The sequence below is a fragment of the Thunnus albacares genome, chromosome 9, assembly GCF_914725855.1.
Source record: "Thunnus albacares chromosome 9, fThuAlb1.1, whole genome shotgun sequence".
Lineage (NCBI taxonomy): Eukaryota > Metazoa > Chordata > Actinopteri > Scombriformes > Scombridae > Thunnus > Thunnus albacares.
Genome location: NC_058114.1, coordinates 143,438 through 159,523, shown reverse-complemented (window position 1 = coordinate 159,523; position 16,086 = coordinate 143,438). Strand labels below are relative to the sequence as shown.

Genomic DNA, 16,086 nt, shown 5'->3' with positions numbered 1-16,086 from the left:
AAACTGAATTAAGTGACATGTTTTGTCAGTGTGTCTGTCGATCTCCTCTGCTCTGTTTCAGTACTATGGACCCATGCATACACCAATGCAAATAGCCTAAAATTATACTGGCTATTTTTTATACATAGGCTACATAAAGTATAAACAGAGGGGGCAAAAAATACAACTGAGGGAGCGAAGCACTCTCTGTGACTCCACACATACACAATCATTTTCTAATCTGACGTCTCTATCAGCAGTAATCAGCAAGACGACATCATCTGTCTGTGTTTTCCAAAACCATCACACGTCACCGTTAATCAATAATGATGTTTGATGATGTGACAGCGCTGTGGTTCAGGTCTGGTTGGGTTTAAAGATGATGGTTTGGGTTAAAATGATCACTTTGTTAAGGTCAGAGAAACATGTGGTGGGTTAAAGTTACTACTTCCTTAAAGTTAGACCACCTCCGTCGTCATGGCAACAATAATAACCACGGGGTTAAGGTTAGGGAACGATCGTAGATACGCTTTTTAAAAAACTGTCCCGACTCACGGTTGGAAACAGGAAATGAACAGCGTCTCTGTTCACTGTCGGGTTAAAGCCTCCGTCCCGCCGCCGCCTCTGAACGAGGAAATCTGTCACATATATAAACGTCATGTGACCTGCAGCTCTGCTCCGCCTCACAGTTACTACGACCGCTAGATGGCAGCTGCCACTCAAACTGACTGTAGACTGACATTATGACCTGCTGTGCTGACAGTCTCTGAAATGAGCAACAGGCTACCAGTTTCCACCTGCTTCTAGTCTTTATGCTAAGCTAAGCTAACGTATTCAACACACAGACATGATATCCATCAGAATGTCTCACGATCAGAAACAAAAAACTCTTCAGTTCCAATACGGGACATACAGAGTGGCCGTCTTCTTCTTCTCCTGGTACAGAAGCTGTCGGAGCTGATTGATTGTATTTTATTAAATCTTGGTAGCACGTCTGTGCGGACACTCTGAAGTGAAGGACGAGGAGAGAGCAGCTTTGTCTCTCTCGGGTTTATCTGCTTCTTCTTCTTCTTCTTCTTCTTCTTCTTCTTCTTCTTCTTCTTCTTCTTCTTCTGCATCTGGTTGTGTTTGTGAGCATGCAAGACTTCAGACTGAAGTTTCATGTTGCTGTAAAACTGAGAAACGGCTGATTTCTGCTTCTGTCTGCGACGTGAAGAGATCTGCTTTGAGTTTTTTATCCTTTCTACTCTTTACTGTGGACACCCGCTGACATTATTACGCAGCTGTGTGAGTAGATAAAGTAGATCCAGTTGTTAGCGTTCAGGTAAGTGATGTATTGTGTTGTGAGCTTCTAGTAAATCGCGGTGTTGTTTACACTTTATCAGCTGTTTGCACTGTACATAGTTTGGTTTTACACAGATTATCACACAGATCTTCACCACTCCTCTTCAGCGCAGACACCTTCAGTGTTCAGACCCCCAAGGACCAAATCTGACCTTTGACCTTTCTTAAAAAACAAATCCTTTCATCTGATCTGAGACCACACGTTCTACCTCTCTCTGTACAGGGGCTTCCAAAAACAAAACATGACGCAGACATCGATGACGAGGCGAGCAGATGGACCAGATGCCAAACATAGAAAAACAGATTCCACTTTTACACACTGATGTACGGTGGCCAAAACAGTCCAAAAACTGCAGTCCAGACAACACAAGCAAAGACAGAAATTGTACTTGAAAAGCAACACAGAAGGAACAGATCAATGCAGTTATTGGAGAACAGTCTGTAAACACTGACATATATATATATATATATATATATATATATATATATATATATATATATATATATATATATATGTGTGTGTGTGTGTGTGTGTGTGTATATATACATATAAATATACACATTTAGATTTAGTCAAATCCAAAGTAAACTACCGGCACGCCGAGACAATCAAACGTTAGAAACGTTTTTCAATTATATATAATTATTATTCTTGCACTTGTGATTTATTTGTATGCACATGTACACTCATAGATACAAAAGAATAACGCTCTTATTTTAGTAAAAGCACATTTATCATCATCATCATCTTTTTTTCTGATGAAATGTAATTAAAAATGTACAATAAAATATACAATAAAACAAGAATGAATGAATCTCGGCTGCTTGAAGGAACTCAGGAAGCCGCTGCAGGCGGGAAATCAATCAATTCATGATAAGAATAGATTAAAAACAGAGACGCATACAGTTTGTGTCCTGTTCAGTTTCTTTTAGTTCTCCCCAAATATTTAAAGATTATTTTGTGAAGTTATTCTTGCTGTTGCAGCAGGAAACTGTCAGCACAGACGGAACAACTCAGAGTCTGAGAGAAGCTGCTGTTATAAACTGGTCGGCGAGTTTTCTCTGTTTGCTTGTGTTTTCTCAGGCTGCTGTACTTTCTGGTCTCTTTCAGCCACCGTACGAAATCCTTTATGAAGAGTAGAGGAAGACTTTTGTCCTAAAGGGCTTCTTACTCTTTGAAGAGGAACCAAACCACAAACCTGCTCTGCTGAACTAATACAACTACTAACTACAACTCCCAAGGTGCATTTCAGTCATCCAGTCACAGGGCTGGATGTTACTACTGCTCTGATCGGCTTCTTCTCTATAGCAACAGCAGCTGAGGCTCATGGGTAATGTAGGATTTAGAGCCATCCACCAAGAAACAATGATGGTCAGAATATAAATTTATAATCTGAAAACAGACTCGTGAATTTCTTCTAAAGTTTATTGATGTCATGACACAGCGGAGCTCTGTGATTGGTCGTTTTGAACGTGTTTAAAGGAGCGTTCCACTGATTTAACACACAAAGATGAGTCCTCCTACAAAGTCCTCCTTCAAAACACAACAACAGATAAACATGAGCAGCATCAAATGAAAACATTACGCAGAGAAACACTTTCTGCAGAAATAAATTACTAAATTCAACATAATATTCCAATAAAACAAAAATAATACATTAGATTCAAATAATTTCAGTCAATAATTGTATATATTTTCAAAATAATTTGGGTCTTTTTTATTTTGCAGCTTAACTACACAGTTGTAATACAGCTAAATATCATTAAGAGATTAAAGTTGAGTTTTCTTTATATGTTTATGGAATTATCTAAAAATTATAAACTATTATAACATTAAACAGTGTGACAAGTTTTACCAAATAAAGTTTTGCATCATTCCAAATATTTTGTAGAGTGAACTTCATTATCTGTTTATTATCTGAGTGCAACACAAAAGACTAATAATAAAACCATCACAGTTAACTGACACATTCTGACGACATTACGGGTCATCCACAGACACAACAGGTAAAGTTTACCTGGTTTAAAGCCCGCCTCTGCAGTTGCTATGGTGATTAATTGCCGGAGCTTCTTCTACGTAAACTAATCTTCAGGTGCGAGAAGTTAAAAAACCACAGAAATCACAAATAATGAATATGGTGGCGTATGATGTCATCCGGTGCCTCATGATGTCACAGTGATGTCATCATGACGGAGTTACAGACCGCAGGTGTGGAGTTTAAAGATGTGGCTGTAATGAGAGACACCGGGTGCATTGTGGGAAACGTAGGATCAGGATGAGTGACGGGTTTGGTTTGTCGTTCGGTTCCTCTTTAAATGATTTGTGAAGTCGGACGTCACCTGCTCGCAGGTGTTTGAATCTGTTGCCAAACGCGGTGAAGCATTTATTCTGTATATTTGATTTACATCTATACTCTTATGTAAAAACATCTGGGCGGCGGGGGGGTCGTGGGGGGTCGGAGGTGGGCGGGGCTTCCTGTAGCTGCTGTTTGTTTATGTTAGATGAGTAAACTTGTACTTTTTCATTTCTGAGGGATGATGTTCAGTATATGCTGACAGTGTAACAGTCTCCGTGTTACACGCGTGTAGTTGCATGTATACTTCACATTATTTCATTTCTCTTCATCATATCAGAGTAACGACAGTTTGAACCTGCAGGACTCGTTAACAGGAAACTGCAGAACGTGACGCTCAGTAAAGACGACGGAAATCACGTCAGACTTCTGTTCTTTCTTTACATCTCAGATATGTCTGATGTCATTTCACAAAACAATAAAGAAACTTTAACAAGCTCATTTTATTTATTTAGATTTTATATGTTTTATTGAACATTATACTGGGTTCACAATGTTCCAGCTGTTTTAGGAGCTGCAGACACGTTTAAACACTCTGCTTTCAATAATAATTTGCCCTTAAAATTTCATCTTTTCTTTCTCTGTAACTAAAAACTTTGAATCTGAATCTGTAAATATTGTTGGACACCAAATGTCTCGTCGCTGTGATGTCATCAACCCTGCAGGTACGTCCAGGTGTTAAACTGAGATTCTGCAGAGGAAACACTAAATCCTTTTTTTAAAATTAAAATAATATTTTATTTATCAGAGTTTAATCTAAAACCAGCATGTGTGCCGGCTGCTGACTTATATTTAAAACAAAAAACACAAATATATTCATGACATGTTGCAGCTTGTACATAGAAGCGTCGCAGATTCTGGTCTACGGATCAAACCTGTGACCTCTGGGTCACCAGTCTGTCTCGGAGCAGAGCTTCTGTTTGTAAAGTCTTCCCTGCTGGATCGTCCCACACCAGTATGTGGATCTGGACCTCCAGTCCGCCGCCGAAACCTCCCACACTGAGGCGACGCTGAAGGCTCCGCTCTGCTCTGACCTCATCCACGACACCTTGGCGTCCGCTGATGTCACCTGCGTGTCATCGACCCACCACAGGACGTCCAGCGGCGGTGAGCTGAACCCGCTGAGGACACAGACCAGCAGGCGGGGAGATCCTGGATCCAGAGCGAGCGGGTCGGACGACAAGATCTGCACCGACGGATCAAAACCTGCAGACAGAAGCAAACACGGCGTTTGTGGTCATTTATCAGTTTATTTGTCTGCTGTTCAGTTCAAACTGTCTGAGTCAGATGGTCTACAGGTGAGCTGAGGAAGTCCTGCTGGTGGATCTAAACAAAGTCACAGTCTGGCTTTTATATTCTGCACATTTCCAGGTGTATATTTATATACTGGAATATCTTTGCATGATTCCCAGCAGCAACGAGCTGACGTCATAAAAGAAGAAGAGTTCAGAGTTGAAGCCTTGACTTTGACTTTTGACAGAACAGAGTTTGATTTAATGAAAGATTATAAATTATTAAATTATTGTTTAAGCTCCTGTTACAGTTTTGCTGAAAACATTGTTAGAAAGTTCAATAAAGTTATTATTATTGTTGTTTTCTTTGTGTTATGTCTTCACGTTAAATAAACATCTCGTACCTGTTGTCCCGTCGTGACGATGAAGATGCTCATCGCCTTCATCACCATCAGCTGTTTCCTCTCTGACATCCACCAGCAGCCGAGTCCCGTCGCTGAAAACCACCGAGAAAGAGACGGACTGTCCGCCGGGCCGAGAGCCAACCGAGCAAACACACCTGCAAATGAACAACATGAGTCTCTGAACGCTGAGACTGAAGCAGTTCAGCAGCTCTGAGTTTCTCACCACAGCAGGACGATGAAGGTCACAGCTGAGTCCATCCTGAACACTCGTCCTCTTCCTCTGTCCACAACAATAAAACTTATTATTACATGTTTCCTGAGTCACGATAATGATTCTCTTTACTTTACTTTACTTTACCATAAACCAACAATCTGGTTTTATCTTAATCTAACGTCCCTATAATGATATTTAGTTTTAACTTAAAGTGTCCATAATAATGTTTTTAACCTTGAATTAAAGTGCCATTAATGATGGTTTTATCTAATTTAAAGTTGCTGTAACACTTATAATGATGGTTTTAACATTAAATAAAACTCATCATGGTGATGATTTTATCTTAAGAGTCTTAAAAGTGGTTTTACTTCAGATAACTTTAATAAAAGTCCTGATAATTATATTTTTCATCTTAAAAAATAATTAAAACAGTATTCTTAAAGTCCCTATAAGAATTGTTTTTTTTGTTTTGTTTGTTTGTTTGTTTTAAATAAGAATCATTTATCAATAATGTTTTTTCACCTTAAATAAAAGTTATTCATGGTGGTTTTATCAAGATTTAAAGTTCCTATATAAAAATGTTTAAATTTTAAATAAAAGTCCTTATAGTATTTTAATTTTTTTAAATTTTTACCATAAATAAAACTCATCACAATGATGATTTAAATAAATAAATAAATAAAAGTCTTATTAATTTGTGTTTTTATCTTAATTTAGCGTCCCTGTAAGGACCTTCTAACGGCGGTCGAGGTGTTTTACCTCAGATCGGCGTCCTGCTGCTGCTGCTCTTCCTCGTCTGTGAAACACTCTGGGAGACAGAAACAGAGAAACCGTTGGAGCAGAACACCAACCGTCTCCAGAGGAGACAAACCGCTCCGGGATCAGATCAACCGTCGGCTCCGTCGGTTGGTGAACGACAGAAAAACAGGAAATTTCCTCAGTTGTGTTGTTGATTCAACTGTTGGTGTCTCAGACAGATATAGATGTCACACACTCCAACACACAAACAAGATTATTTCACATAAATACAGAATATTGAACAACATGTTTCTATTGATGGTCATTTATAAAAAAAACTATTAAATAATTGTTAAACAAAGTTATATAATTCTCCTGAGCTGTGAGTCTCTCAGGTATAATGTGACAAAAGATAATTCAACTTGTTTTCCATATTTTTAATGAATCTAATATGAATGAATTAAAGGGCCCAAAACATATAAAATAGTTTGCTATTGATTTACCAACATTCCTCCTGAAAACCTGCTGTATAGATTTCAGATTGGAGTCAGAAAATATTGCATCATGTTCTTCCAACAGTCGGGAGACAGAATGAACCAGTTCAGTGATGATGGTCTGCTACTGGGAGGAGACCAGTCAGTTATTCAGGTTGTCCAGTAGATCTCCTTATAGTGCGTCTCAAAGGATTTCATTATTTCTTGGATTTCTTATTTTATAAATAGTCCACATATACAATACATGATCATCTGACAGAAGTTTCATAGTATTTTTGTTTAGTAAACTTCATTTTTTCTCATTTTCTTCATCATAGATCTTATTTATTTTAGTCCGGCTAATATTTTTCAAGTAGAGTGTTTGAGTTTCCCTTCACAGCATCCAACAGGATGTTTGGTGACACTGTTCCATTATCATTATTTTACCAGTATTCTACTTTCTCAATTCTTTCTTTATACATTCTTTACATGATCTATCATTCAGTTTGCTGGTGTTCAGTCTCCATAGCGACTCCTGAGTCTCTCTGTGATGGACATGAACAAATAATCTAACCTACGTGTTCAGTGTGGCTCTGCTGTGTAATAATAAAATATTAATACATTTCATTCGTACCAAACTTTTCATGCATAGTGAAACTCAAAGTGCTGCAGCGTTAAAAACATAAAACACACAACATTAATAATTAATATTATGATGAAAAAGTAGAAACACTAAATAGAAACATTTTAGGCCTTTTTTTAGAAGAGTTTCAGGTCTGTGCTGTTTCACAAGCTTAGTACTGGAGGCTCCATGGTGTGGAGGTTAGTACTGGGGGTCCCCATGGTGTGGAGGTTAGTACTGGGGGCCCCATGGTGTGGAGGTTAGTACTGGAGGCTCCATGGTGTGGAGGTTAGTACTGGGGCCCCCATGGTGTGGAGGTTAGTACTGGGGCCCCCATGGTGTGGAGGTTAGTACTGGAGGCCCCATGGTGTGGAGGTTAGTACTGGAGGCCCCATGGTGTGGAGGTTAGTACTGGAGGCCCCATGGTGTGGAGGTTAGTACTGGAGGCCCCATGGTGTGCAGGTTAGTACTGGGGGTCCCCATGGTGTGGAGGTTAGTACTGGAGGCCCCATGGTGTGCAGGTTAGTACTGGAGGCCCCATGGTGTGCAGGTTAGTACTGGGGGCCCCATGGTGTGCAGGTTAGTACTGGAGGCCCCATGGTGTGCAGGTTAGTACTGGAGGCCCCATGGTGTGCAGGTTAGTACTGGAGGCCCCATGGTGTGCAGGTTAGTACTGGGGGCCCCATGGTGTGGAGGTTAGTACAGGGGCCCCCATGGTGTGGAGGTTAGTACTGGGGCCCCATGGTGTGGAGGTTAGTACTGGAGGCTCCATGGTGTGGAGGTTAGTACTGGGGCCCCCATGGTGTGGAGGTTAGTACTGGGGCCCCCATGGTGTGGAGGTTAGTACTGGAGGCTCCATGGTGTGGAGGTTAGTACTGGGGCCCCCATGGTGTGGAGGTTAGTACTGGGGCCCCCATGGTGTGGAGGTTAGTACTGGAGGCCCCATGGTGTGGAGGTTAGTACTGGAGGCCCCATGGTGTGGAGGTTAGTACTGGAGGCCCCATGGTGTGGAGATTAGTACTGGAGGCCCCATGGTGTGCAGGTTAGTACTGGGGGTCCCCATGGTGTGGAGGTTAGTACTGGAGGCCCCATGGTGTGCAGGTTAGTACTGGAGGCCCCATGGTGTGCAGGTTAGTACTGGGGGCCCCATGGTGTGCAGGTTAGTACTGGAGGCCCCATGGTGTGCAGGTTAGTACTGGAGGCCCCATGGTGTGCAGGTTAGTACTGGAGGCCCCATGGTGTGCAGGTTAGTACTGGGGGCCCCATGGTGTGCAGGTTAGTACTGGGGGCCCCATGGTGTGGAGGTTAGTACTGGAGGTCCCATGGTGTGCAGGTTAGTACTGGGGGCCCCATGGTGTGGAGGTTAGTACTGGAGGTCCCATGGTGTGCAGGTTAGTACTGGGGTCCCCATGGTGTGGAGGTTAGTATTGGGGGCTCCATGGTGTGGAGGTTAGTACTGGGGGCCCCATGGTGTGGAGGTTAGTACTGGAGGCTCCATGGTGTGGAGGTTAGTACTGGAGGCTCCATGGTGTGGAGGTTAGTACTGGAGGCTCCATGGTGTGCAGGTTAGTACTGGAGGCCCCATGGTGTGGAGGTTAGTACTGGAGGCCCCATGGTGTGCAGGTTAGTACTGGGGCCCCATGGTGTGGAGGTTAGTACTGGAGGCCCCATGGTGTGGAGGTTAGTACTGGGGGTCCCCATGGTGTGGAGGTTAGTACTGGGGGTCCCCATGGTGTGGAGGTTAGTACTGGAGGCCCCATGGTGTGGAGGTTAGTACTGGGGGTCCCCATGGTGTGGAGGTTAGTACTGGGGGTCCCCATGGTGTGGAGGTTAGTACTGGGGGCCCCATGGTGTGGAGGTTAGTACTGGGGGCTCCATGGTGTGCAGGTTAGTACTGGGGGCCCCATGGTGTGAAGGTTAGTACTGGGGGCTCCATGGTGTGGAGGTTAGTACTGGAGGCCCCATGGTGTGCAGGTTAGTACTGGGGGCCCCATGGTGTGCAGGTTAGTACTGGAGGCCCCATGGTGTGCAGGTTAGTACTGGGGGCCCCATGGTGTGCAGGTTAGTACTGGGGGCCCCATGGTGTGGAGGTTAGTACTGGAGGCCCCATGGTGTGCAGGTTAGTACTGGGGGCCCCATGGTGTGCAGGTTAGTACTGGAGGCCCCATGGTGTGGAGGTTAGTATTGGGGGCTCCATGGTGTTCAGGTTAGTACTGGAGGCCCCATGGTGTGGAGGTTAGTACTGGAGGCCCCATGGTGTGCAGGTTAGTACTGGGGCCCCATGGTGTGGAGGTTAGTACTGGAGGCCCCATGGTGTGCAGGTTAGTACTGGGGCCCCCATGGTGTGGAGGTTAGTACTGGGGGTCCCCATGGTGTGGAGGTTAGTACTGGGGGTCCCCATGGTGTGGAGGTTAGTACTGGGGGCTCCATGGTGTGGAGGTTAGTACTGGGGGTCCCCATGGTGTGGAGGTTAGTACTGGGGGCCCCATGGTGTGGAGGTTAGTACTGGGGGCTCCATGGTGTGCAGGTTAGTACTGGGGGCCCCATGGTGTGGAGGTTAGTACTGGGGGCTCCATGGTGTGGAGGTTAGTACTGGAGGCCCCATGGTGTGCAGGTTAGTACTGGAGGCCCCCATGGTGTGGAGGTTAGTACTGGAGGCCCCATGGTGTGCAGGTTAGTACTGGAGGCCCCATGGTGTGCAGGTTAGTACTGGAGGCCCCCATGGTGTGGAGGTTAGTACTGGAGGCCCCATGGTGTGCAGGTTAGTACTGGAGGTCCCCATGGTGTGGAGGTTAGTACTGGGGCCCCATGGTGTGCAGGTTAGTACTGGGGCCCCCATGGTGTGCAGGTCAGTACTGGAGGCCCCCATGGTGTGCAGGTTAGTACTGGGGGCTCCATGATGTGGAGCTTAGTACTGGAGGCCCCATGGTGTGGAGGTTAGTACTGGAGGCCCCCATGGTGTGGAGGTTAGTACTGGAGGCCCCATGGTGTGGAGGTTAGTACTGGAGGCCCCCATGGTGTGGAGGTTAGTACTGGGGCTCCATGGTGTGGAGGTTAGTACTGGAGGCCCCATGGTGTGGAGGTTAGTACTGGGGCCCCATGGTGTGGAGGTTAGTACTGGGGGCCCCCATGGTGTGGAGGTTAGTACTGGGGGCCCAGAGGAGCAAGCTGCTGGCAGATCTAACAGTTTGGGTGGAGGTTTGATGGATTTGAATGTGAACAGCAAGACTTTGTCATCCATCTTGAGGGGAACTGGGAACCAGTGCAGTAAAAACAGAACTGGTTTATATGTTGGTGTTTTCACTCTCATCACGATCCTGGCAGCTCTGGTCTAAATGTTCTGGAGCTTCTGGAGGCTCCTGCCAGGATCCCTGTGAGGAGCACAGAGCAGTAGTCCAGTCTGGAGGAGATAAAGACGAGTTTCTCTATCTGACAGCGTTAGAGAGGAGCAGAGTTCACTGAGTTTACTGAGATGGTGGATAGAGCTTCTGCAGAGCTTCTGCAGAGCTTCTGCAGAGATGTTTATATGGTCATCAGAACTCAGCTGTAGGTCAAACACCCAGATCAGTGACTGAGGAGGAAAAGAGGGACGTCCTGGTCACAGATGTACTCATTTTTGTTGCCTTGAGGTTGTACTTTGAGGCCTCTATTTTCAGTGTAGTCTATCTGTTTGTTTTTAATTATTGATAAGATCAAATACCCTTCACCCTAAAAATAGTGCAGTTATTGTAAGATGATACAGTTTTGAATCATTTAACATTTTAGTGAAATGGTGAATGGGCTCCATTTATATAGAACCTTTCTAGTCTTCCAACCACTCAAAGCGCTTTGCACTACATGCCAACATTCATCCGTTCACACACATTCATGTGCTGAGGGCAGACGCTGCCATGAAGCTGCCAACCTGCTCATCAGGAGGATCTAATCATTCACACAGCGATGCTGCAGCCTCTGGAAGCAATTTGGGGTTCAGTCTTGCCCAAAGACATTTCAACATGTGGACTGGAGGAGCTGGGAACTGAACCACTGATCTGATTAGTGGACTCAGCTCTACCTCCTGAGCCACAGGGGTGTATTCAGTCTTCAGTCTTATCATATTCTGTCCATGTTTAATAGGTTAGACCAGGTGCATCTCAGTATGCTTTGTTTGCTTTGTGTGTGTTTTTTTTGTTTAAATGTTGTCTAACTTGTCATGTCTTCATGTAAAGAGTGAGGAAACTGTCTTTTGATTCTGTGGATTATTGGCCTCTGTGGACCATGTCTGTCGGTGCAGCTTCCAGCAGCACACCTAAGTGGCAACATGGACAAGTGAAAACACACTCGTACAGTCAAGAGACTTTGCTGGAGCTACAACCCGAGCTGACTACGGAGATGACATCTAGCCTCTTCTACCGTTCGATGTTGGATAACATCCCTCAGAACAAACAGGAGAAAGAAACAAGGAAGGAGAGGTGGCATTTGGAATCACCTATGATGGAGATTGAGTCAGCCACCTCTTCGATCTGTTGTTGTTACAAACCTGTGCTTAATGAGCAACATTGGATCCGATATGGACATACACAAGGTACTGTAACGAATTTCATGAGGCATCTTTTTTATGCTTCATGGAAAGCTGGTTACAACCTACAATGCCCGACTGTCTCTTTTAAGGCCCTGGATTCACCCTTGTGCGAGCAGACAGGGATGCAGACTCAGGGAAAACTAGGGTAGGTAGGATCTATGGTGCCGATTGCACTCAGTAAAATGTAAGATCTGCATTCCCAATGTAGAGATTCTCAGCATGACGTTAAGACCTTTTTATTTGCCTAAAGAATTTGGGTGTATTTTGCTGATTGTTGTATACGCGCCTCCCAACAGCAAAGCATCAGAGGCGGCTGGCACCATAGCTGACTGTTTTCATGAGCTCCAAATGAGGTACCTCAATGCAACGGCAATAGTGCTTGGGGACTTGAACCAGTGTCACATGGAGATTGTGTTACCTGGGTTCAAACAGTATGTTAAGGACCAGACCAGAAAAGACAATATCCCGGACAAGTGTTTTGTAAATGTTGAAGGTGCTTGTGTGTGTGAGTGTAGGCCACCCATACTGAATTCTGATCATAATGTTGTGCACATGATCACAGTTTCCAGACCAAACTTAAGAGAAGTAAACCAGAAAAGAAAGTGATAAGGACATGGACAAATGAAAGTAGGGAACAACTGAAAGTCGGGAAATCTTTCAGGAGGGTTCACTAGAGAAAATGACCACAGTTACAAATGATTACATTCATTTTTGTGTACAGCTGGTTGTCCCCACAAAGGAGATTAAAATCTATCCAAACAATAAATCATATGTGACTAGGGACATAAAAAGGTTATAAATACACGGAAAGTGGCTTTTAGAAACAAAGATTCTGGAGCGCTTAGACAGAAAAAGAGCTGAAAATCAGATTGAGGGAAGCAAAATTGGCAGACAGACAGCTTCTGGAAGCCAGATGAAACCAATAAGTTAACTAAACTCCAAGCATGCCTTAAGGACATAAAGACCTGGATGACCTGCAATTTTCTGCTACTAAACTCAGACAAAACTGAAGTTATTGTGCTTGGTCCTAAACACCATTATCTAATGATATAGCTACTCTGGATGGCATTACCCTGGCCTCCAGCTCCACCATCATGTGTCTTTTTTCACATATGTAATATTACAAAAATCAGGCACATCCTGTCCCAAAAACTAGTTCACGCATTTGTTACTTCTAGGCTGGATTATTGCAATTCCTTATTATCAGGCTGCTCTAACAAGTCTCTAAAGACTCTCCAGCTGGTCCAGAATGCAGCTGCACGTGTTCTGACTAAAACTAGAAAAAGAGATCACATTTCTCCCATTTTAGCTTCGCTGCATTGGCTTCCTGTAAAATCTAGAATAGAATTTAAAATCCTTCTCCTAACTTACAAAGCCCTTAATGGTCAGACACCATCATATCTTAAAGAACTCATAGTACCGTATTATCCCACTAGAACACTGCGCTCCCAGTATGCAGCTTACTGGTGGTTCCTACAGTCTTTAAAAGTAGAATGGGAGGCAGAGCCTTCAGCTATCAGGCTCCTCTTCTATGGAACCATCTACCGGATTCAGTCCGGGGTGCAGACACCCTCTCTATGTTTAAGAGTAAGCTTAAAACTTTCCTTTTTGATAAAGCTTATAGTTAGGGCCGACCAGGCTCGCCTTGGATCAGCCCTTAGTTATGCTGCTATAGGCCTAGACTGCTGGGGGACTTCCCATGATGCACTGGGCTCCTCTCTCCTCCTCCTCCTCTCCATTTCCTGAGGTTTTGGATCTGGTTCTCCATCCTGCAGGAGTTCAGCCTCACCTCATGTCTCTCTCTCTGACTGATGTCTTTATCCTTCTCTCTCTCCTGTGTCAATAATGTCTTGTCTCTTGTCTTGTGTATGTGATGGTGAGGTGTAGTCTGTCCTCCTGCCAGGTCTCCATGATGATGGAGGTCACATGGCTCAGGTCCTATTCTGATCTGGAAGCTGCTCGGCGTCCTCTTCATCACATTCTTCATATATATTATAAATCCATTATAATTTTGTCATCTTGTTTTGTATTTTGTATATCTATTCCCTAAATGTGGATGTTATCTCCCCAAGATCATGATTCCAAGTCTGTCACTTTTGTTTGCATGGATTCTTATGCTTGTTTAATTCGTTGGAGCCTCTTCAAGCTCGCAGTTGCAGTCCTCTGCATCAGCAACATGCTGCTCCATATCTTAGTCTTCCTTGATATCTCCCTGGCCTCGTAAATTTCATCTCCGAATTCAATCGACTCTTTCTTCATGTCCTCTCTCAGTGTATAGTGAAAAGAACTCAGCTCACTCTTAATCTCGGTGCGTATACTAGCCAGTAAACCAGACTAGACACTATAGTCCATCAGGGCTAGGTGAGTTAGCACTAGCGTTGTCGTCACACTACATGGTTGATTCCTCTTTTTTTCTGATCTTGTGATCACTACCTTTGGCTTTTCAGATTTAACTACTTTATTTTATTCTCTATTTATTCATTTTATCAAAGCTGCTACACTGAGGGTTGCTGCCAAACTGTATTTCATTGTGTATTAATACAATGACAATAAAGAATCTATCTATTTATCTACCTTTGGCTTTTCTGAGCTGATCACCTCCATATTTTTGACAGCAGTCCCATCGTGTTAAAGACAATCCAAGTGAGCAGGAGAGTTTTCTGTCAGCCTGTCATTCATTACAGCATGCCAACCAGAAGTCCAAGAATATATTGTTTTGTATTTCTGGTTTTCCTCTCCTTTTATGTTTTGATTATTGATTGATGTTTTGATTGATTGATTTATTTGGACATAAAAATACTTTTTTGTAAAAGATATGTAAAGATATGTACACAAAGCCATTCACATATATAAAAATACACTTTTACCTCCATATATTCAGATATGAATTTAAAGTAAACAAACTGTTGTGGCAGGAAGCTAAAAGTCAAAACCAAAAACTCAGGACACGAATTACATCAAATATTTGTTTTATTTTTTGTCTTTTTCTCAGGATGTGAATGAGTTTGATAAGGTAGTGCTCAGCCCTCTACAGTGTTTGAATTTCTATGTGAAACAATTTAGTACAATGAGGTTTCTGGATTAACGCTGTAATTATGATCACAGAGTCTATATATTATTTTAAGATGCTATTTTGAAACCAGCCTGATGGGATTTTGAGGGTTTTCTTACTTCAGGAACAGCAGCTGAAAGTTGTGGAGTATTTTTATTTTTTGTTTTAAACATGTTCTGATACAACGTGCAGGAAATACAAGAACGTGAGGACTGACTGATACTTCAGATGCACCTTTGACTCTCTAGGCCCAGAACTTCCTGCACCAGCTCAGGAAGTTCAACCTGCCTCAGGAGCTGCTGATCCGGTTTTACACTGCAGTCATCCAGTCTGTTCTCTGCACATCCATCACTGTCTGGTTTGGATCGGCCACCAAACAGGACAGAAACAGACTACGATGGACAGTAAGGTCTGCAGACCTGCCCACCATCCAGGACCTGTAGACCTCCAGAGTCAGAATATGACCCCTCTCACCTGGACATTACCTGTTCCACCTTCTCCTCTCTGGGTGACGCAACAGAACGCTGTACACCAAAACCACCAGACACCTCGCCGTCACACTTATGACCAGTTGACTCACTGTGGCTCAGAACTCAAAACAGCATTACTGGTGGGATTTATTTAACAATTATTTTCATTATCAATTAATCTGTTGATTATTTTCTGGATTAACTGATTAGTTGTTTGATCCATAAAATGTCAGAAAATGGTGAAAACTGTGGATCAGTTTTTCCCAAAGACCAAGATGATGTCCTCAAATGTCTTGTTTGGTCCACAACCCAAAGAAATTCAGTTTACTGTCACAGAGGACTAAAGAAACCAGGAGATATTCACATAGAGCTAAACGAGAGTGAATATTGGACTCACATTCACCAGGTGGACAGAAACACGACTCCACATGAATGATAATGTTGCTCCGTAACTGCTGGATGTGAAAATAAACAACTGTTTGCTAACAGGTTCAACATATCAGCTTAAAGCTGATGATACATCAGAGTTGAGTTCACTACTGTGGAAACTAAACATCAGTTAGGTGTCGGATCATAAAACTATAAATGATATGTCACAAGAAAAACAGAAGAAAACAGCTGAGCAAAGTTAAGGTGCATTTAT

The 16,086-nt window shown here is 43.3% G+C and overlaps 1 protein-coding gene across 1 annotated transcript; it reads right to left on the bottom strand.

Moving 5' to 3' along the window:
• Window positions 1-4,430: 4,430 nt before the first annotated feature.
• Window positions 4,431-9,091, bottom strand: LOC122989011. The gene is made up of 4 exons (XM_044361691.1): window positions 8,992-9,091; window positions 6,287-6,335; window positions 5,314-5,468; window positions 4,431-4,901 (listed from the first exon to the last, which is right to left on the bottom strand). Exons 1-4 carry the CDS (start codon window positions 9,089-9,091, stop codon window positions 4,567-4,569), a joined length of 639 nt encoding a protein of 212 aa, XP_044217626.1. The 3' UTR covers window positions 4,431-4,566.
• Window positions 9,092-16,086: the final 6,995 nt, after the last annotated feature.